This window comes from Homalodisca vitripennis, chromosome 5 (assembly GCF_021130785.1).
Source record: "Homalodisca vitripennis isolate AUS2020 chromosome 5, UT_GWSS_2.1, whole genome shotgun sequence".
NCBI classification, from domain to species: Eukaryota; Metazoa; Arthropoda; class Insecta; order Hemiptera; family Cicadellidae; genus Homalodisca; species Homalodisca vitripennis.
Window position 1 is genome coordinate 59903775 of NC_060211.1, and position 24312 is coordinate 59928086.

The 24312-nt window shown below is 35.1% G+C and overlaps 1 protein-coding gene across 1 annotated transcript; it reads left to right on the forward strand.

Moving 5' to 3' along the window:
• Window positions 1-675: 675 nt before the first annotated feature.
• On the forward strand, window positions 676-11801 carry LOC124363845 (neuropeptide CCHamide-2 receptor-like). Its single transcript, XM_046819109.1, has 2 exons — window positions 676-787; window positions 10603-11801. Exons 1-2 carry the CDS (start codon window positions 765-767, stop codon window positions 11783-11785), a joined length of 1206 nt encoding a protein of 401 aa, XP_046675065.1. The 5' UTR covers window positions 676-764; the 3' UTR covers window positions 11786-11801.
• Window positions 11802-24312: the final 12511 nt, after the last annotated feature.

The window sequence follows — 24312 nt, forward strand, 5'->3', positions numbered from 1 at the left end:
AAACAAATCGTTTGAAACTAATTGAATATGTTTCATCATAGGAATAAATATTACTCGTTGCATCCAAAATCCTGCGACTCCCTGAATTATTCTTAGTCGAAAATACTAAATTTGTTTATTAATAATAAAACTTAATAATCAAGACGTACTCTGTGACAAGGTAAACAAAAATTTAATGATGAGAGTTAATATTTAAGTCTATACAATGCTACTCTACGTCAACAGTTGAATCGTACGTACGTTATTCGTACAAGTTTGAAAGTACAACGTGGTTTACAGATTTCTATTACCAAGGAGATAGATGTGGTGTAAGGATGACGCAAGAGGAAGTAATCTGCGGTCCAGTTATCGGGTCGGTATATCCAGATCTGAGGTCTGGGTACCACCGTGTTACCAATACTGGTCAAATTTTACACAATTCAATTCATGTATGTTTACAATTTATTTTACTCTAAGTTCTTGTTTATAACTGTACGATCTGAGTAAATCAACCAATTCTGACCCTGTAGTAGTGACATGTCCGTGTTATACATGCCACCGTAAGTATAACATGTATGTTTACAATTTATTTTACTCTAAGTTCTTGTTTATAACTGTACGATCTGAGTAAATCAACCAATTCTGACCCTGTAGTAGTGACATGTCCATGTTATACATGCCACCGTAAGTATAACCTGTATGTTTACAATTTATTTTACTCTAAGTTCTTGTTTATAACTGTACGATCTGAGTAAATCAACCAATTCTGACCCTGTAGTAGTGACATGTCCATGTTATACATGCCACCGTAAGTATAACCTATATTGATTTCTATAGTTGCCTGTAAATATTCCAGGTATTAATTTAAGTTTACATGGTGTTATGTGTTGAAGATGGACCTTGTACTGGATATTCACAACTTAATTTATTCACTACTTTGAGAACACCAACCAATACTAATACATTTTTATTTTTTTGAGGCCTTTCGATAGCAAGGCAAAAGTAAGCAATAAATTGTCAAAATTATATATATATATATATATATATATATATATATATATATATATATATTTCAGACACATCTTCTTCTTTTAAGATGTGTCTTATGAAGATAGCCATGCTACCGAAAGGCCTCACAAAAATAAAAATGTATTAGTATTGGTTGGTGTTCTCAAAGTAGTGAATAAATGTTGATATAGTTAGTGTAACATTAACTGTACGTTAATTACTTATAATTACGTCATCACTTAAATTTATTCAAACAAATGATTTTTAAACTGTAAATTCCATTTCATTTCATTCAATATGTTTACCACTTTTAGTTACGCCGAGTGAAATAATTTATCGATATAACTGACGATTTATATTCACACATTATCTTCGACATCGGTTATTCTTTATTTCTCTCCGCAATTAATAAAATAATAACAGATCAAATGAAAATGTACAATTTCTTAATTATTTGTGAATTTGAGGAAAAAGAGGAGGAACAGCTGCTTCTAAAATCTGGTATAGCTTTCAGAACCATTAATTGTAATATTTATTAAGTTAGAAATAAATATAGATTAGTAATTTTGAAAGTGACTGAGTTGAATATTTTGCTCTACTCCGTCTATGGGGAGGGGGAATAGAACTACCTAAGAGTCCACAAATAATTATGTTTCGATGGTTCCGTAATTAGTGTTTCGAACATTAAAAATTAGAACGATTAACTTTTCCCTTATTTTAAAAGGAACTAGAGTCGTTATTTTGTTAATAAAAGTACCTTATTCTACTTCTTTCGCTACCGGAAGAGAGCTTAATATACTAAACATAACAATTACTGACAGTCAGTCTCGTCTAGTAATCGTCCGCCTCAATTATATCACTATTGTGTTGAGGTAGAACTTTAATATACGTTACCTTTAAACTTCATATTGGGAGGGCATAGACATAATAAGAGTCCATTTAAATCTACAGGGTCCCAAAATTTACATTTTATGTAGCTTTGAAAGTGACTGGACTGTTACACTTGTAAAATGGCGTTAAAGTTTGTTTACTTTCATCACTCAAGGACACTCCTTTTAAGGAGTAAGGACGTGATATGTTAGTCACTGCTTACGCTTAAATTTCAACTAAATACTTGTGTTATTTTTTACCGCAAATCACTGAATGTAAAGTATTTCTAAAATAAATTTCTGGAGGGGTTTATTGGAAATAATTTCAGCTTATGCATACACAATTCACGTTTTTGTTTTTTCCAGCTGTGATTCCAACTGTTTATACATACCGTGATTTGGGATAGTGTTGGCAATTCAAAGGATAGTCTTGTCGGTGTACTACCATAATTGGTTGTTATGTGAACAGTCTATAAGTCTAGGATCTGAGAGCCAATTTGTATGATATAAGCTGTCGAGCTTGAATACGTGATACCGATACAGAAATCCTCCTGAAGTAAGAAATCAATAACCAGCCGCGCTAGTTTTAGCACGTTCCAGATGTGAGATTATTGGACGTGTTAAAAATAGCAATATTATGTATAGCTTTTATTAGATTATATTTGTTAGTTTGGCATATTTAACATCAAATGTCGGGCTCAGTATAATAGTGATTATGTAATCATCACATTTATTGAAACTAGCCACTTAAAGCTAATTAATCGAATGGTTGGCGGAAGTTGATTTCATTTTGTTTACGTTTTTAGATGACAAATCTAACAAGAATATCTATATTGATTTTACGATGAACTAGTTTGTGTGATTGTACAAAACAAATTTGTCACTCAGCTCCAGAATGATGGTCTATTGCCAAATAAATGTACTCCATATTCGAATCATACTTTTAATGGCATAATATCTTGTAATCCATAACAAAAGTCATTATATATCTTTTATACAATTTGGAAATGTATACCACGAGAAATCTCACTCAAACATACAGTTCTCACGAATACGTCCATGCATTTTCCAATAGGAGTAATATACAGCGTTGCCACATCTCTCAGTACCACATTTGGTACTACGCATATGTCAGAAATAAATGTCAGAAAACGAAGCCTGCTATTAAAAGGAAAATGCGGTAATCTTTAAAACATAATAGCAAATTAAAGTTAACCTGTTTAGTTTTCATGTTTGTTGTTTTTAAATTTTAGTAACAATATAAATTACTTGCAACCTATAAAAGGAGTGATAGAAAAGTATGAAAACGCCTTAATACTTTAAAAACTATTGTAGATAGGATCTATAAGCCTTGCTACTTTGTGGTGGATAACTATCAGATGTCTACAATTCTACACTGGAAGGACGGCGAGTCGAGGGTGTCATATAAATCTTAAATATAAGCACGGGTTAGGTATTGCTTTATTTCAATGGCCTCATTAAACAGAGTGCCGCAAACCGCATCTCAAAAGGTTAATCTAACCAGGAATAACAGCGTGTGGAAGAAAATAAACAATATGTGGAAAACATCCGTTATTTAATACAGGGGCAGCTTAGAATGATAAAATATAAAATAGAATTAATAAAATGTAAAACAACAGAAAGTACAAATTGTAGAATTATGAACTACAAAGTGCTGCCCTTCTGTTGTTTGACTATGGTATAATTATTGAACAACGTTTTAATGGTAAATTATTATTATCAGCTCTAGAGGCTAAGATTTAGTTATTAGTGCACTCCCCTCTGTAGTATGATATACGTCTTTAACAAATACCTGCTAGTCGTTAGATTTGCGTTGTTTCAAGTTTGGTTTGTAATCACCTACGTTACTTTAGGTTAGTTTAAATTGTTCACATTATTAAAATGTCCTAACTCCGTGGAAGGGCAAGCTCCAAGTTTTCCCATCTACTACATACACTTGACTTTAAAAGCGTGCCAGTCGTTACTGTTTAGTTAGTATTGTTATTTAAAACGTAAGTTAGGTCGTTTTCTATTTTAAAACTTTTTATTATTTTAAAATTTCGCAGGTCAAACTTGCCCAACTTTACTGTAACCCATCCATCTCTTTACCCTATTTTAAAAATAAAAATTAAGAATTATATCGTTTTAGGAACCTAAAATGTACATTCGACTTTGAATATAATTTCAATGCATAATTGACTGGCAAATATCATACTAATCAGAGTTTTTTATTAGGTGAAACTTTAGCAAATGTTGTCCATCAACATTATTTTTTCATGATCAGGAATTTCATTACTAGATTCCCCAAAAACAAATATCAGATTTTAAAAACTAACATAAATCCCGTCTTTATACTGCAAATTTGATATTGTAAAAAATTAATCCAAACGAAAAAAGCCTCCAAATGCTTTAAATTTTACAAAAATACTCGTTAATATTTATTAAAATCAATTGAAAAATATTATTTTAATTAGCAATTGTTCCTACAATTAATTGTACTCGATTGTCCACTATATTCGGATTCTATATTAATTAAAATGGGTTTATTTAGTCCTAGAAAATAAAATATGAAAGAAAAAGGGATGATAGATCAAAAGTAATTTGACACACACAGCAGTAAAATTGTTCAACTCTCTGCCGGAAGCACTCAGGTGTAGGACTGATGACGGTACAGTTGTAGCGTGGAAAGTTGCTGTCGCGCTAGGGTCTGCATTGCTTTTATGTTTATTTAAGAGACTACGTCATTGGTAAGTTTCTCTTATTGCAAAACGTGTACCTATTATTCCTGCAGTTTTAGACTCTCAAACAATAAAGAATCTTAATAACAATAATAATAAAAATGGCTTTATTTTTAAGCGTTTCTCAATAAATAACTGTTTCTTTTAGAATAACTTAGGTCAAATAGTACATGTGTGATAACTAGCTAAATAACAACATAGCCTACATAACAACATACAAAAACATTACAAAAACAAATAAAACGCCGTGGTTTAAACATTTTTGAAGGCAAGTCATATATAGAAGCATAAACAATATTATGTAAGTAAAATGTGTAAAAGTATTACAACCTTCAAACTAATTTAAACATGCCTACTTAATAAACAATTCCCATAGTGACATCTTAGTTGCTGTTGTATAATTTTTTATTTTATTTTTGAACATACTAACAGCATAAGTCTTTATGGTGTCAGGGAGGTCACCATACAAACATCACATGGTATACATGGTTGAGCCAAAGTGGCTGAAGCTTCTCCCGACCTCAAGCCGCAATTGAGGATAGTGAGGTTTCCGGTCTGAGTGATATCTTCTCGATACGACTTTTCAATTTGATTTTAATTTCTTCTTTGCCTCCATGTTTACACAATGACTTTATTGGGATAGACGTGCGGGGTTTGTACAAAACACAGTACAGCAAACAAATTCACCAATTTCAGGATATTTAGCTTTATGTTTCTTGAGGTTGTGAAAACATTACTGCAGTTACTTCAAGAATTTCCATGAAGTATTTGGAATTCACCTTCCATTTTCAAAATACAATTCATAAATCCTTTTGATGGCTTCAATACAAACCATTAACGTTAAATACTAATTGAAGCCAGCATTTTTCCAGGAAATGGATCATATTTGATTATCCATATAAGGTTATACAAAAGTGGTCCCCTATTAATATTTAGATAACAACAATATGAATCTTGGAGGGTAGAAAGTTGATGGGAATCGCACTTTCTGGTTTATTGAGAAATATGAGGAAGTGCTCTGAGGGAAAGCGGGCTCACTCCTACTAAAAGATTGTATAAGAGATATCAATCTTTGTCACAAATAATATTGAAAAAGGTCCAAAGTAATGAAAGATTTTGTTGTAGTCTTAATATTTATTTACGCTAGATATTGAGTGCATTTGATGCACTTAAACTCTGATTTCGTACCTAAAAATTAAGATAAATTGAGTAAAATATGCTCAATATTACAAAAAATGATGGATAACCATACGAGACATGGTTTCTACCTTTATACCTGTATAGCCTTTATAACAAAGTATATAGTGATGGAGGTCAATACTCTGTTTAATTTAAAAGATATTTGCAATGGATGCTTGTTATATACAACTCATAATTAGCTATTTTACGTATCAATATAACAACTGTAACAAGACCTTATTTGATTAAAACATTAAATATTTATGAAAAACGTTACGACAACATTTGCAGCAAAAAATTTCTCCAAACATGCCTCACAGAATCTAAAACCACAATAATCTGAAAATGTGTGCTTGTGACACTCCCCCCCCCCTCTCTCTCACTCTGTTTCGATGTGTTTGTATTTAGCGTCCGTTCAATTTAATTCATCACTGCGTTTTGATGTAAGATTGAAACAGGGTAGGAGTGGCATTTCAATGTTTGGGGATTTTTAGTTTTAGTTAATGTTGATATCTGTTTCAATTCCTGGTTCATTGGGAAACGTTTCTTTTGGTTCCCGATTGATAGGTCGGTACACTTATCTTTCTGATTTCTGTCTAGGATATTAATTGGTTGTATGTCTCGTGGCTGATCTTTGGAGTGATGTTACCTAGATAACTGCTTGCATTTGGGGCGAGTTACTTCTATAACGATACCTATCATTATTGTAAATACATTCTGTGTCATTCATTATGTGACATAAAATTTCATTTGTTTTCTCGTCTCAGGAACTGTAGGAAAGGAAGTTATTATTATTTATTGATATATTTATTTAATAATCCTTAAAGTTCAGTTCCATGTGCCATTCGCTGAACAAATCCATTCCAATAATAATTACCAAATTATAGGCCTATATCAATAACTGAAAATTCGTTGTTTGTTCATTATTTATAATAGCATGTATCTGGGTTACCCTACATACTGCGAGATTTTTCGCCTACACCTGTTTTGATGTGGTGTTCATAACCGGTAATTCTTCAAACTTTATTACACTATATTTTGTTTTCTCTGAACTATTTTTCGGACATGCAGGTAATATTGATTCCGGCAACAGCAAGAGGATTTATAAATTTTTTTTAATTTTATAGGAATCTTAGGACATTTGTATGTTGAATATATTTTGTTTGTTAGGACACAGGATTAATATCTTCTGAAATTAAGAGTAATGGTTACATTTTCAGAGTGATCTAGGAGGTTTGGCCTATCTGTTCCTAGGGAAAGTTATAAGCACTGGAGAAATATTTTGTGAAGCACAGGGAATTAATTCTTCAAGGTAAAAATCAGTATCTTTAGGCCTCGAAAATCTACAGCGCACAGAAACAAGTGTGGTGCACTGGGCTCACTATTCTCGGCTAGGGTGATGCATACTCGTACTTTAGTTTGTTTTGAAGTCGGATATATCCTATTATCATTAGGATGGTTGTCTCGTGATCTCTTCCGGTTGGATGTTCGGATCATTGTTGTATCGGTTACCGTGCTGATTATCTTCAGATGAGCGATAATAATTGGGGACTGGTTGTTGTTGTTGTTATATACCGATTACAACTGATGATTTTGTTGATCCAGAGCTGGTGGGTTTTGTGGTTGCGTGCGGTGGTTACTCTTGTTGTGGTGGTAGTTGTAGGACTCGGGGAATGTTTGGTCATCTCCGACCTGTGGTTCTCTGGTGCGGTTTACCTTGTGGTCCTGGACCGTTGATGTGCGTCCTTCAGGTCTTCTCGCTGCCGCTCAATCTCGGTCGTGGGAAATATTGGAGTTTTTCACTCTTCTGGCATCTTGGATGATTTCTGCAACATCCTTCGACAGTACTGCGACGATTTCGTACTCGTTACGTGACGGGCTTAGTAACTTCCAAATAAATCACACGTTCGATAATGTACTCGGCTCTTGTAAATGTCCACTTGCGGATGTTGCGGCTTCAGTATTAGACCTCGAATGTTGTTTAAATGTTTTCCAGGTGTGCTTATCATATAAGATCAGTTAGAACCACCAGTTAGGAGGCATGTTGTTCTAAACTGCTCTCGATATAAATGTTCATTGGGATAGAAGTTTGGATTAGTTGATTCGTGCACCTGTCGTAGGATCTTTTTAATTTGGCTAAAATTTCTATGTGATTGTGTGCACGTCAGTAGAATTTTGAGAGGTATCACTCGCTTTTTATGGGACTTCCATGGATATTATGTTGCCAAAAAACCATTTAAATTCAAGAAAATTGTATTTGATTGTTTTATACACACATATATTACGTGGCTTAAGATTATATTGAAAATACCTTACTTTATTATTATTGATAGTGGTGGCGATAAAATGTAAAATTACTTCTTATAGGACAATACTCATCGTTTTAAAGAAGTACTATTTAGCTACAGTGAAATATTTCAGCTACTGAGATAGATGTGAAACGTTTCAGTAAAAATAATCATATACAAAAAATAAAACTAAATTGATCTATGTATCACCGAATTATTCAGCAGCTCCCAGCCAAAAAAATCAAACGACCTCAATATAATGTCTCCATGGCTCATAAAAAAATGCTGCAAGCATTTAGTGAGACCCTTAACCCAATTAGTAAATTTGAATAATTTACATTTAATTCCAAAAAGGAGTGTTTCCCTCCCTCCTGAAAATTGCTAAAGTTATTCCTATTTTGAAGAAAGACGATCCAGCTTCAATTACTAACTATCGGCCTGTTTCAATTTTGCCAGTGATAAGCAAAATTTTTGAAAAGCTTTTTCTTATAAGAATGCTTCACTTTTTGGACAAATACAATCAGCTCTCAAGTGAACAATTTGGTTTCAGAAAGGGCAAATCGACAACAGACGCAGTTGTGAGTCTTGTCGATATGATTGTAGAGGGGATTGAATGTCGAAACCACACAATGAGTGTGTTTTTAGACCTGTCCAAAGCATTCGACTGCGTAGATCACGGTACACTGCTCGACAAACTTGAGTCCCACGGCATTCGAGGCGTGCCTCTTAAATGGCTTAGCTCGTTTCTAAGTCAGAGATCCCAAGTTGTCCAAATATCAAATAAATCATCCGAACCAATAGACGAGATATGGAGTCCCTCAAGGGTCTATCCTCAGTCCTGTGCTTTTCCTGCTTTACGTGAACGATGTAAAATCATCGCTTCTACATGGAAAGTTGGTGCAGTTTGCCGATGATACGACTCTCTTTTTCAATGCAATGTCAAGCGAAGTTTTGGAACAACAGGCTTTTGTTGACATCAACAACTGTATCCAATATTTCCACAGCCTCAATCTAACAACAAAATCTTCAAAAACCAACGTTTTGAATTTTGCCTTGCGCACTTCGGGCAACCAGTGTGAGCCGGCCATTTTGTTAGATGACTCCACACTGAAAGATGTCTGCTCTTCAGAATTCTTAGAAATGCACCTCGATCGAGGGCTGACTTGAAATGAGCACATTGACCATGTTTGCGCAAAAATCTGCTCAGGCAATTTTGTTTTGAGATCTTTAGCCAAATACTGTCCGAGTCAGGTACTGATTACGGCGTATTACGGCTTGATTTACCCCCATCTTGCCTACGAAGTGGTCCTTTGGGGAGCTTGCGCAATCACTCAGTTTCAAAGAGCATTCAGACTCCAAAAAAGAGCAATTCGAGTAATCGCCAAAATCAAATTTTGAGAGTCGTGCAGGGAAGCTTTCAAGAAATTGCAGCTGTTGACTCTGCCGTGCCTCTACATTTTGGAAACAACTTTGTTTTGTATGAGTAAATGTGCCTTAACCAGAGGCCAAGACATACACATGTATGAGACGCGTGGCATATCTAGCTACCGGACTGGGAGACACAGAACGGTGGTTTATGAACCTCGCAAGCGGGTGTGCATTACCTCAACAGACTGCCAATTCAATTAAACTTGCCCCAACGCCTAAGGCGTTAAAGACTCGCCTCAAACGCTTCTTGGTGTCTCAAGCATTCTATAATGCGGGTGAGTTTTTGGCATTCGACTGGGAGACCGCCCAATTAGAAGACTGACTCTGCTGTACTAAGTGGGTTGCATTGGCGAAGAATGAAAGGGGCGTGATTGTAAAATTGTATGTATGAATGTGTATTGTGTGTATGAATGCCTGGAATTTTAGAAACCCCGTATTGACGTTTGCCATACAATGTATATACAATGTCGCTGCAATAAAAAAGATTTTGATTTTTTTGATTTTGTTGTAGTTTATAGAAGGTTAGACAAAATGTTTTGGTAAGTGGAGTTACATGTATTTATTACAATTCTTACGTCGTGGAGATTGATTTGCCTTCACTTCATAAAACACTTACTTTATGAAAAAATTCATCATACTCCGAATAAAAAGTTTATTCAATAAAAAATTATTAATATTATTAAGTTAATGCTTTAGCCGATAATCAATTTATCTCTATTTGAATGATACAAAACTGTATAAAACTTAACGAGTCAGATAAATATTTATTCGTTAATTAATAAAATGGGACTATAAGCGTTGTTAATACTGAAGATAGGCTCAACCTTAAATACAAAGGAAATATTATAATTTTTTTAAATGGGGCTAGAAACGTTCTAAATACTGAAGTTGAGCTCAGCTTTTGTACCAAGAAATATTATAATTTTTTTAAATGGGGCTATAAACGTTGTTAATATTTGAAGTTGAGTTCAGCTTTCCTACCAAGAAATGTTATAATTTAACAAAATGGGGCTATAAACGTTGGTAATACTGAAGCACAGTCTTTTATACCAAGGAACGTTATAACTGTAATTTAATTATTAAGTTTTAAATTGAGTGCTATGTTCTGTACAGGTACCAATTAGAGGAGCATCATTTGTATACGACAGCTACACGAATCCAGAGACACTATGAGCCGAGGCTCGGGTACAGTGCTGAGGCCGAAGCTGAAGAAAGTTACGTACCGCATCCCCACACGCCTCTCTTCTACGTGAAATTCTTGGTGCAGTTCGTCGTCTTAGTGATGGGACTGGTTGGCAACGCATTGACAATTTTCATCTTCGTCCGTCACAGGAAGATCCGATCTGCCACCAACACGTACATCATCAGCATCGCCGTGACCGACCTGTTGGTGACAATCACCTGTCCTCTCGTTATGATAGTAATGGACCTGGCCGGTACTTGGTCTCTGGGTGCCGTAACTTGCAAGTTCTCTCAGGCCACCATGGAGTTCTCTACATGCGCCACTGTACTCACCCTCACGGCCGTTAGTGTCGAGCGGTATTATGCGATCGTCCACCCTATCGAGCGGTACCTTTCCACCCAGAGATTCACAATTGTGGCCAATCTACTTGTATGGATGGTGGCCGTGCTGGTTTCCATCCCGAAGTTCGTCAGTTCTGGCATCCGACAAGAACAGTTGAATGGCACACGAGGTTATACGATTGTGTTGCGATGTGCTTTTGTCAGTGAAAGTCCAGCAGCCCGATACTTTTCTTTGACTCAATTTATAATGTTCTACGTGATTCCTTTCTTCGTGGTGGTTTCGATGTACAGGACTGTGTCCAGGCGTCTCTTGGAGAACTCGAGGCAGATGTTCAGCCGCTTGTCGACAGCTGGTCAGCTCCGCCAGGCGAACTTGAATAGTAAAGTCGTGATGATGGTGAAAGTACTTTCGGCCATATTTTTTGTCAGCTTTCTGCCTTATAATGTTCTCAGGCTGAAGATATATTTTGGTGGAAATGAAAAATTCTGGAACACTGCTGCGTCTTATGCTTACTGTTTCGGGTGTTTACATTTCTGGTTGAACCCGATAGCCATGTATCTACTCTGCGACACTTTCAGGCAATACTATAACCAGTATTTGTTTTGTTGTTTCTTCCGTTGGAAGACAAAAGACGTGGTGACCCCAGAGGAAAAGGACGGGAATGTACCTCCAGATACTACAGTTACCAATCTGCTTAATAGTGATACTATGTTACAAAATAATGATACAGATCATCATTACGAAACTATAGAGATAAGAACAATAAAGTAATTGTATGATAAGTAAACATATTTCTTAATTAATGTTACTATTTATGGCTAAGTTTCTGGTTCAAAACTTTCAAAACTTGGGCAATATGATTAAAACGTTGAAATATTTAACCTTGTTGTGGAGAACTATCAGGTCAAAAAATATGGTTTAAAATCTGTTGACTGATAGCTCTCCTACGTATGACAAATGTTATTACTAACTGTGTTAGTTGTTAAACAACCTGTTTCTGCGTGGTGTGAACAAGACAACTTGGGTGGCAGTCATACCGTTCGCCACGGAAACTGAAGACCCAAGATAGTACTCTATGTGCATTAGTGTTGTTAACCTTGGTTACATACGACAGAACCCAACGTGCGAGTGATTCGTTGTTTCTACAAACAGTTTTACATAGGCATTATAAGAGTCATTGAAATGTTGTGGTACATTTTAAATTGGCGATAGCACAACATTTTTCAACCTTTAAAAAGTAATTAAAATATAGTTGTTACGAGCGTAAAATATACTTGATAAATATATAATTATATACGTACATAAATACATGCAGATATGTACTTGATAAAAAATAACTTCTTAAACCAAAAACTGCTTGCGTAATTTTGTTTACTTCATAGTACATAATAATACTTCAGCTGTCTTCTAGCGTCTAAGATCATGAAATCGATATTTAATTTTGATAGCTTTTAGTATTTAGTAGTATTACACACACACACACACACACACACACACACACACACACACACACACACACACACACACACACACACACACACACACACACACACACACACATATATATTACAGTAGAGTTTATTTAGAAATTATTCATAGCAGTAGTAATTCAAAGAATCAAATAATTTACAAAATACAACTCTCCAGTGATACCAATGCCTAATGCACTTTGGTACACTGTCGGAGCCATCCAAAATTTAAATATAAATAGTATATAAATACCATGAACAGATAAAAACTAATTCATACGAAACATGTACAAGGAATTGATCTAAGAATTGCAACTCATTGGCTGATCGTTAGAATAGCCTATCGTCAGATGATCTGAAATATTCTGTCTGCCTGCATCTTCACGGTATTTCGAGAATGAACTTTCCTATAGACTTGAAATTTTGCATGAATCTTCACTTTGCATATGAGTTACATTAAGGTCGAGTAGGTGCAAGTCGCTCCATTGTATTTTGTATATGAGTTACATTAAGGTCGAGTAGGTGCAAGTCGCTCCATTGTATTTTGTATATAAGTTACATTGAGGTCGAGTAGGTGCAAGTCGCTCCATTGTATTTTGTATATGAGTTACATTGAGGTCGAGTAAGTGCAAGTCGCTCCATTGTATTTTGTATATGAGTTACATTGAAGTCGAGTAGGTGCAAGTCGCTCAAATGTGTTTTGTGTATGAGTTACATTGAGGTCGAGTAGGTGCAATTCGCTCTATTGTGTTTTGTGTATGAGTTACATTAAGGTCGAGTAGGTGCAATTCGCTCCATTGTATTTTGTATATGAGTTACATTGAAGTCGAGTAGGTGCAAGTCGCTCAATTGTATTTTGTATATGACTTACATTGAGTTCGAGTAGGTGCAATTCGCTATTGTGTTTTGTGTATGAGTTACATTAAGGTCGAGTAAGTGCAAGTCGCTCCATTGTATTTTGTATATGAGTTACATTGAAGTCGAGTAGGTGCAAGTCGCTCAATTGTGTTCTGTGTATGAGTTACATTGAGGTCGAGTATGTGCAATTCGCTCTATTGTGTTTTGTGTATGAGTTACATTAAGGTCGAGTAGGTGCAAGTCGCTCTATTGTGTTTTGTATATGAGTTACATTGAGGTCGAGTAGGTGCAAGTCGCTCCATTGTATTTTGTATATGAGTTACATTAAGGTCGAGTAGGTGCAAGTCGCTCCATTGTATTTTGTATATGAGTTACATTAAGGTCGAGTATGTGCAATTCGCTCCATTGTATTTTGTATATGAGTTACATTGAGGTCGAGTAAGTGCAAGTCGCTCCATTGTATTTTGTATATGAGTTACATTGAAGTCGAGTAGGTGCAAGTCGCTCAAATGTGTTTTGTGTATGAGTTACATTGAGGTCGAGTAGGTGCAATTCGCTCTATTGTGTTTTGTGTATGAGTTACATTAAGGTCGAGTAGGTGCAATTCGCTCCATTGTATTTTGTATATGAGTTACATTGAAGTCGAGTAGGTGCAAGTCGCTCAATTGTATTTTGTATATGACTTACATTGAGTTCGAGTAGGTGCAATTCGCTATTGTGTTTTGTGTATGAGTTACATTAAGGTCGAGTAGGTGCAATTCAATTCGCTCCATTGTATTTTGTATATGAGTTACATTGAAGTCGAGTAGGTGCAAGTCGCTCTATTGTGTTTTGTGTATGAGTTACATTGAGGTCGAGTAAGTGCAAGTCGCTCCATTGTATTTTGTATATGAGTTACATTGAAGTCGATTAGGTGCAAGTCGCTCAATTGTGTTCTGTGTATGAGTTACATTGAGGTCGAGTATGTGCAATTCGCTCTATTGTGTTTTGTGTATGAGTTACATTAAGGTCGAGTAGGTGCAATTCGCTCCATTGTATTTTGTATATGAGTTACATTGAAGTCGAGTAGGTGCAAGTCGCTCCATTGTATTTTGTATATGAGTTACATTGAGGTCGAGTAAGTGCAAGTCGCTCCATTGTATTTTGTATATGAGTTACATTGAAGTCGAGTAGGTGCAAGTCGCTCAAATGTGTTTTGTGTATGAGTTACATTGAGGTCGAGTAGGTGCAATTCGCTCTATTGTGTTTTGTGTATGAGTTACATTAAGGTCGAGTAGGTGCAATTCGCTCCATTGTATTTTGTATATGAGTTACATTGAAGTCGAGTAGGTGCAAGTCGCTCAATTGTATTTTGTATATGACTTACATTGAGTTCGAGTAGGTGCAATTCGCTATTGTGTTTTGTGTATGAGTTACATTAAGGTCGAGTAAGTGCAAGTCGCTCCATTGTATTTTGTATATGAGTTACATTGAAGTCGAGTAGGTGCAAGTCGCTCAATTGTGTTCTGTGTATGAGTTACATTGAGGTCGAGCATGTGCAATTCGCTCTATTGTGTTTTGTGTATGAGTTACATTAAGGTCGAGTAGGTGCAAGTCGCTCTATTGTGTTTTGTATATGAGTTACATTGAGGTCGAGTAGGTGCAAGTCGCTCCATTGTATTTTGTATATGAGTTACATTAAGGTCGAGTAGGTGCAAGTCGCTCCATTGTATTTTGTATATGAGTTACATTAAGGTCGAGTATGTGCAATTCGCTCCATTGTATTTTGTATATGAGTTACATTGAGGTCGAGTAAGTGCAAGTCGCTCCATTGTATTTTGTATATGAGTTACATTGAAGTCGAGTAGGTGCAAGTCGCTCTATTGTGTTTTATGTATGAGTTACATTAAGGTCGAGTATGTGCAATTCGCTCCATTGTATTTTGTATATGAGTTACATTGAGGTCGAGTAGGTGCAATTCGCTCCATTGTATTTTGTGTATGAGTTACATTGAGGTCGAGTAGGTTCAATTCGCTCTATTGTGTTTTGTGTATGAGTTACATTAAGGTCGAGTAGGTGCAATTCGCTCCATTGTATTTTGTATATGAGTTACATTGAAGTCGAGTAGGTGCAAGTCGCTCAATTGTGTTTTGTGTATGAGTTACATTGAGGTCGAGTATGTGCAATTCGCTCTATTGTGTTTTGTGTATGAGTTACATTAAGGTCGAGTAGGTGCAATTCGCTCCATTGTATTTTGTATATGAGTTACATTGAAGTCGAGTAGGTGCAAGTCGCTCAATTGTATTTTGTATATGAGTTACATTGAGTTCGAGTAGGTGCAATTCGCTATTGTGTTTTGTGTATGAGTTACATTAAGGTCGAGTAGGTGCAATTAGCTCAATTGTATTTTGTATATGAGTTACATTGAAGTCGAGTAGGTGCAAGTCGCTCAATTGTATTTTGTATATGAGTTACATTTGAGTTCGAGTAGGTGCAATCCGCTCTATTGTGTTTTTGTGTATGAGTTACATTAAGGTCGAGTAGGTGCAAGTCGCTCAATTGTGTTCTGTGTATGAGTTACATTGAGGTCGAGTATGTGCAATTCGCTCTATTGTGTTTTGTGTATGAGTTACATTAAGGTCGAGTAGGTGCAAGTCGCTCTATTGTGTTTTGTATATGAAGTTACATTGAGGTCGAGTAGGTGCAAGTTCGCTCCATTGTATTTTGTATATGAGTTACATTAAGGTCGATAGGTGCAAGTCGCTCCATTGTATTTTGTATATGAGTTACATTAAGGTCGAGTATGTGCAATTCGCTCCATTGTTATTTTGTATATGAGTTACATTGAGGTCGAGTAAGTGCAAGTCGCTCCATTGTATTTTGTATATGATTACATTGAAGTCGAGTAGGGTGCAAGTCGCTCAAATGTGTTTTGTGTATGCGTTACATTGAGGTCGAGTAGGTGCAATTCGCTCTATTGTGTTTTGTGTATGAGTTACATTAAGGTCGAGTAGGTGCAATTCGCTCCATTGTATTTTGTATATTGAGTTACATTGAAGTCGAGTAGGTGCAAGTCGCTCAATTGTATTTTGGTATATGACTTACATTGAGTTCGAGTAGGTGCAATTCGCTATTGTGTTTTGTGTATGAGTTACATTAAGGTCGAGTAGGTGCAATTAAATTCGCTCCATTGTATTTTTGTATATGAGTTACATTGAAGTCGAGTAGGTGCAAGTCGCTCTATTGTGTTTTTGTGTATGAGTTACATTGAGGTCGAGTAAGTGCAAGTCGCCTCCATTGTATTTTGTATATGAGTTACATTGAAGTCGATTAGTTGCAAGTCGCTCAATTGTGTTCTGTGTATGAGTTACATTGAGGTCGAGTATGTGCAATTCGCTCTATTGTGTTTTGTGTATGAGTTACATTAAGGTCGAGTAGGTGCAATTCGCTCCATTGTATTTTGTATATTGAGGTTTACATTGAAGTCGAGTAGGTGCAAGTCGCTCCATTGTATTTTGTATATGAGTTACATTGAGGTCGAGTAAGTGCAAGTCGCTCCATTGTATTTTGTATATGAGTTACATTGAAGTCGAGTAGGTGCAAGTCGCTCAAATGTGGTTTTGTGTATGAGTTACATTGAGGTCGAGTAGGTGCAATTCGCTCTATTGTGTTTTGTGTATGAGTTACATTAAGGTCGAGTAGGTGCAATTCGCTCCATTGTATTTTGTATATGAGTTACATTGAAGTCGAGTAGGTGCAAGTCGCTCAATTGTATTTTGTATATGACTTACATTGAGTTCGAGTAGGTGCAAATTCGCTATTGTGTTTTGTGTATGAGTTACATTAAGGTCGAGTAAGTGCAAGTCGCTCCATTGTATTTTGTATATGAGTTACATTGAAGTCGAGTAGGTTGCAAGTCGCTCAATTGTGTTTCTGTGTATGAGTTACATTGAGGTCGAGCATGTGCAATTCGCTCTATTGTGTTTTGTGTATGAGTTACATTAAGGTCGAGTAGGTGCAAGTCGCTCTATTGTGTTTTGTATATGAGTTTACATTGAGGTCGAGTAGGTGCAAGTCGCTCCATTGTATTTTGTATATGAGTTACATTTAAGGTCGAGTAGGTGCAAGTCGCTCCATTGTATTTTGTATATGAGTTTACATTAAGGTGTCGAGTAATGTGCAATTCGCTCCATTGTATTTTTGTATATGAGTTACAATTGAGTCGAGTAAGTGCAAGTCGCTCCATTGTATTTTGTATATGAGTTACATTGAAGTCGAGTAGGTGCAAGTCGCTCTATTGTGTTTTATGTATGAGTTACATTAAGGTCGAAGTATGTGCAATTCGCTCCATTGTATTTTGTATATGAGTTACATTGAGGTCGAGTAGGTGCAATTCGCTCCATTGTATTTTGTGTATGAGTTACATTGAGGTCGAGTAGGTTCAATTCGCTCTATTGTGTTTTGTGTATGAGTTACATTAAGGTCGAGTAGGTGCAATTCGATCCATTGTATTTTGTATATGAGTTACATTGAAGTCGAGTAGGTGCAAGTCGCTCAATTGTGTTTTGTGTATGAGTTACATTGAGGTCGAGTATGTGCAATTCGCTCTATTGTGTTTTGTGTATGAGTTACATTAAGGTCGAGTAGGTGCAATTCGCTCCATTGTATTTTGTATATGAGTTACATTGAAGTCGAGTAGGTGCAAGTCGCTCAATTGTATTTTGTATATTAGTTACATTGAGTTCGAGTAGGTGCAATTCGCTATTGTGTTTTGTGTATGAGTTACATTAAGGTCGAGTAGGTGCAATTAGCTCAATTGTATTTTGTATATGAGTTACATTGAAGTCGAGTAGGTGCAAGTCGCTCAATTGTATTTTGTATATGAGTTACATTGAGTTCGAGTAGGTGCAATCCGCTCTATTGTGTTTTGTGTATGAGTTACATTAAGGTCGAGTAGGTGCAAGTCGCTCTATTGTGTTTTGTATATGAGTTACACTGAAGTCGAGTAGGTGCAAGTCGCTCAATTGTGTTTTGTGTATGAGTTACATTGAAGTCGAGTAGGTGCAATTCGCTCTATTGTGTTTTGTGTATGAGTTACATTGAGGTCGGGTAAGTGCAAGTCGCTCCATTGTATTTTGTATATGAGTTACATTGAAGTCGAGTAGGTGCAAGTCGCTCAATTGTGTTTTGTGTATGAGTTACATTGAGGTCGAGTAGGTGCAATTCGCTCTGTTGTGTTTTGTGTATGAGTTACATTAAGGTCGAGTAGGTGCAATTCGCTCCATTGTATTTTGTATATGAGTTACATTGAAGTCGAGTAGGTGCAAGTCGCTCAATTGTGTTTTGTGTATGAGTTACATTGAGGTCGAGTAGGTGCAATTCGCTCTATTGTGTTTTGTGTATGAGTTACATTAAGGTCGAGTAGGTGCAATTCGCTCCATTGTATTTTGTATATGAGTTACATTGAAGTCGAGTAGGTGCAAGTCGCTCAATTGTGTTTTGTGTATGAGTTACATTGAGGTCGAGTAATTCCAATTCGCTCTATTGTGTTTTGTGTATGAGTTACATTAAGGTCGAGTAGGTGCAATTCGTTCCATTGTATTTTGTATATGAGTTACATTGAAGTCGAGTAGGTGCAAGTCGCTCAATTGTATTTTGTATATGAGTTACATTGAGGTAGAGTAGGTGCAAGTCGATTCATTGTGTTTTTAGCATTAACAATGCCTAAAACTCAGGGTGATCAATGAGTTACTCTTAAGGTGTAACTGAATTGTAAATGTATAACTCTTAGAAAAAATAACTGTTATACTAAGAGTTAACTGTTAAATAACTTATAATTTTGTTTAGCTATCACTAAGGATACTCACTAAATTCCTCTTGAAATTTATGTCTGTCTTCCTATTTGAATTTGTTTCTGTTTCCGCTGGATATCTCAATAATATCTATGCACTTTATATATTACATATTACGTAATTTCTATATAAACAACGTTGTGTTTGAAAATTGCAAAAAGCCATGCAGGTAAACGTATGGCGTTTGACGTATGACGTGGTGTGGGCTACTGTACCTTGTTGTCAGTGAACGTGGTGAACGAACTGCATGAAAACCCACACTGCACTGCATGAACAGACTTCAGATGTTTGAAGTTTGTTTATGACGACTGAAGTATTGTGGAGGAATCAGTATTCTTCCGGACATTTGTCATAGTTCAGTTATATAAAAAAAATATCATTAACGCTATGTTTTGAGATCTGCAATCTGATCTCTTCTTCAGGTAAATAACTAACCTAACACATCATTAAAACCTAGGTTAAAATAAACAAATCATACCAGAGTGTTGTGACACGCATAAGTCAGGAGTCACAACCACCATGTTGTGTGTCAAGTTCACTAACTGTAAAAGATGTAATTAATACAAACAAAACAAAACAAAACACTAATTATTAAAACTTACTAAAGAATACAAGTCACAATACTTATGCATCAGCTGACCAACCACCTTCGACTACCGGAAAACAATAGTAAATGGCAATAGTCACGGCATAAACAAGATGGCGGTAAAAAGGAGGAAACGGGGGTGGGCCTTTTTCAATATTGTTTCACAGTAGATGAACTTCTTAAATCCATGCTGTGACTTCGTATTGGTTTATTAGAAATATCTAATCTGTTTTACTTTTGGTTTTCTTTTTAATTCGTTTCTCAGAGTGTCGCAACCAAAGCCTAATCTCAAATGATTGTTTTTAACTGCATATTTGCCAGTTATAAAAGTTTCGTTAATCTTTTTTTATACGCTATTGAGTCAAGTAGAACAGTAGCGTTGCCTTTCTCGAATGGTGAGATTTTGACCTTATCGTCTTTCCCAAGGATCGACATGACCTTTTTCTCCTCTATTGTTAATTTGTGCTTTATGATAGGAATTTTCCAGAGCAAAAGACTGCCCTCACAACGAAACTGAGGCAACGCTACTGTCGCACTTGATTCAGTAGCGTGTAAAGAAAAGATTAAGAAAATATTAAACACTGGCAAATATACAGTTTTAAATAAAGACGCAATTGATTCTTTTGCACGTCAAGTAGCAAACACCCTAAGAAAACACAAACCATATTTTTCATAAGTATAAATTTAGATCTAAATTAACTCCTCACCATTCCAAAATCACACATATGTATGGCCTTCCCAAAATACACAAACCTAGCATCTCTGTCCGGCCATTAGTTCTCATGATTCAACTAGCAGGGAATCGTTTAAAGTCCTTTTAAACATTTTAACGCCAATGGTAAGAAAAATTTACTCTTTTATAAAAAATTCCAGGCATTTCGTAGAGAAGTAAAAATCCCTAAAGTTGAGTGAAACTGACAAACTAGTAAGTTTTGACGTTGAAAGTCTATTCACAAATGTACCAGTTCTAGAAACTCTCGAAATCATTGAATCACGTATCAAAGAGATCAAACATTGAAGGAAAGAACTAAACTTCTCGAGCCAATAATTAGGAAACTGTTAGAACTATGCATTCAAAGCAATTATTCTGAGTTGGGGGGGTCTAAATTACCATCAAGATGAGGGGATGGAAATCGGTTCTCCACTATTTGTTACTGATTTTTTGTATCATTGAACGATGGCAAATATTCGGAAAAACAGTTATTGTTATTAGTGGTTTAAGCTGTTTTTATGCAGTTTATGGGAAAATAATCACCCGAATATGAGCAAATCTTCTCTTTTGTCTTCCTGGAACTCTCAAATTTACTGTCCGTTGTTTGTTGTCTGTCTGTCTGTCCGCAGGTCATCTCGAGATGTAAATGAGCTGTCATTGACTTGAAATTTTGCATGCGACTCTAGTGAAGTCTGTAACATGAATCGTACTCTTACCTTATTATTTATTATAGAATGTCCATGCTAACATTTGTAAATGTTTGTTAAGAATTGTAGGCGTAACTGTGGCAGTACACACAAATTCATGTCTTTAAAAATAAAAAAAGGGATTCGATGAAGAGCAAAATACTAACCAAAGCAAACTAAAGTTTCGTATAGTTGTTGGCAAAGTTGGCGCTATCACCATATATAATCGTTTAAATTAATTGACGATCTGAAACGAACAGAATTAATTGCTTACAGTTTGACCGATGAATAAAGCTCAATGGCAAAATCCCGGAAAGTCAGTTTAGTTTTGACTGTGAACAACAGTTTGGACAAAGCATTGTTCAGTGAAGTGAACTAAAGTTTCGACGTTCAATACCCAGTTTCAGTGGGGAAAGTCTTGAGACTCCGCTCAAGTTTTAGACTTCATTAACAAAGGTTCACAAGCAAACTTTTCTTCAAAATTAATTTTCTCTCGTGTTTTATGCATTATAATGTTTATATTAAAATGTACTATTTGTGAGTGAATTGTTGCAGTATGCTCATTTATGGGGTAAAAGACAAAATAAATGTATTCATTTTTATTACATATTTATATTTACATCGTTGTTACGTTTCATATCCGTATAAAATGGTATTGACTCTTATTTATTATCTGAACTTTAATGATATTCCTAACCTATTACTTGTGATTTTGGGGAAAAAATTAACCACAGGTAAGAAGAACGGTATACAACCAGTTTTAAATAGCATTTCGGAAATTTTTAAAATAAGAAGAACAGTAATTATTGAGCAATTTCTGGACATTGTTGAATGTATTTTTTAATAGCCAATGGGCTTGGATAGGCTGGATTTAAGCTGGAAGTCACAACCGGTTTCAAATAAGGTATACGAGATAAAACAAACAGTTGTAAAATTTGATCGTGTTCGGTAGCTTCTGAGATGTCTGCAGATTTACTGACACTTTTAAGACGAAGCGCAACGGATATCGAAACATTTCTTAGAAACCACAAACTGAATTTCTTAATACAACGTGATGATAAACACATTTGCTACAATATGAACTTCTATTGAAAGAAATTGATTTTGGAAACAGTTTACAATAAGTTTGATTTAGAATAACAATTAGCTAACAAATGGTTTGTAGTAGCATACATTATTTTTGATTTATCTATAATAAATAAAAAATTCTGTAGAGAGAATGCTCAAAGTTGGTTAAAATAACTAATGTTTCAAAAATATTAAATCGTGCTATGAATTATATAAATAATGTGTAGAAAATATTACACGATTATTGCATATGTTGCTAACTCAATACAAGATAATTCCGAATATGAATTATAGCAGAAGGACTTTGTATATACAACATAGGATGTCTACAAAACATTTGATAACTTTTTTGTCTCTGAGATCAATTAGAAAAAAAGGTGGCCAAGGATATCAGTTTTGGTTATTATAAAGTATTAACACTTAGCTAATATTGGTAACGAAAGGTCTTGGACAAGCAAATAACTAAATAAATAGGTCAGTGCGTGTGTTGTTTAGTAAGTTATTTTAGTAAGTTGCCAACATAACTATTTAAACTAATAACAACAAACTAATAATTTTAACTATTTTATGTAATATAACATTTTATAGAATTTGTTGGTTTGATGAAAAGTGTACACATTTAAGTTATACCTGCTGTTAATGTCTTCAAAGAGATAAAAAATCAGAATTTACTTCGGCTATTCCAAAATATTTTGTTTAGTAATTATCTTAATTTTCTCAGAAATTAATGGTTAGAAATTAATCACAATTGAATCCATGAAAAACTTTTAGGAAACATTAGCAAAAAAACAGAGAAATCGATAACCATTACCTCAGAAATGCTCAGGTAATTTCCAAGCATTCGTTAATACGAACAAAATGGATCTCGAATCTAGCAGATGGACTTTTCGCGAACATTTAGAGTACAACTCAATTAATAAATTACTCAATTAAAAATTGGATATTAATTTAATATTATGTAACAAAATATCTCAACTTATTGACTAGGTTTGATCAAGAAAGTAACAAATTAAAGATATTAATTGTTTATAGGTTGTTAATTCAACCAAAAAACAATTATCTCTGATAAATTTATTCTATTGTACGCGACGAGTTGTGCGTTTTGAACTGGAAGAGCAAACTTCTCCAAAGACATTGTATCGGTTTGTGTTTCACTCGATGAATAGAGCTTCAGAATTTAAGCGCGTATTGTCACCTGCGCATGCGCACTCGAGTGTACCTCGCCGGGAACAGCTGAACAAAGGGATTAATTTGACCCAAATACTGCGCAGTACATTAATTTATTATGTATTTCACAGAACACGCTTTAGACTATGAATGAAAAATCATAAAAATCCAGGAAAATATTATCTTAATATATAGATAACGCACTTCTTACTACGCATAATAGTATATTGGGTTATTCTTTGAAGAAAGCTCAACACATTTTAAAATATATATATATATATATATATAAATGAATGTTTGTGTGTATGTCCTCTACAGACTCAGAAACTATTTGACCGTTCATTATGAAAATTCGTATGTATATGTATTTTTCCACGGAGAAGGTTTATAAACACTATTTGAAGGTGCTAAGTTTCGATGTATATTTGTCTTTAAAATAAATTTCTGGTTGAACTTAAAGTTTGTGTGTTAAACCATTTTATGATAAGGTACAAGTACGCGTACAATGGCTGTAGACAAGCAATTTTGACAGATTTTCTTGATCGTGGCAACAAGGTAAACTCTCTATCGGCATTGGTAATATGATTTACTTGAACCAGAAGTGCCCACACGGGCAAAGCTTACGAAATGCGTGCGAAGCAAATCAAATCAAATCAAATCAAATTATTTATTTTTCTCAAGAAACATAATGCACATAGCAATATTATGAAAAACAATATTATGTATATCAAGTCAACAATTATCATTTTACAAAATATACTTTTTTCCCAGGCTGACCTATATACTAACTTAACTTTTAAACTTATTATACATTTTTACAAAAAATAAAAATACTACTTTGAGAAAAATATAGGGCCCCTAAGATTATAATTAATCTGATTAGGGGTTCCTTCATTAAAATAAAACCAGAAATAAACTTAA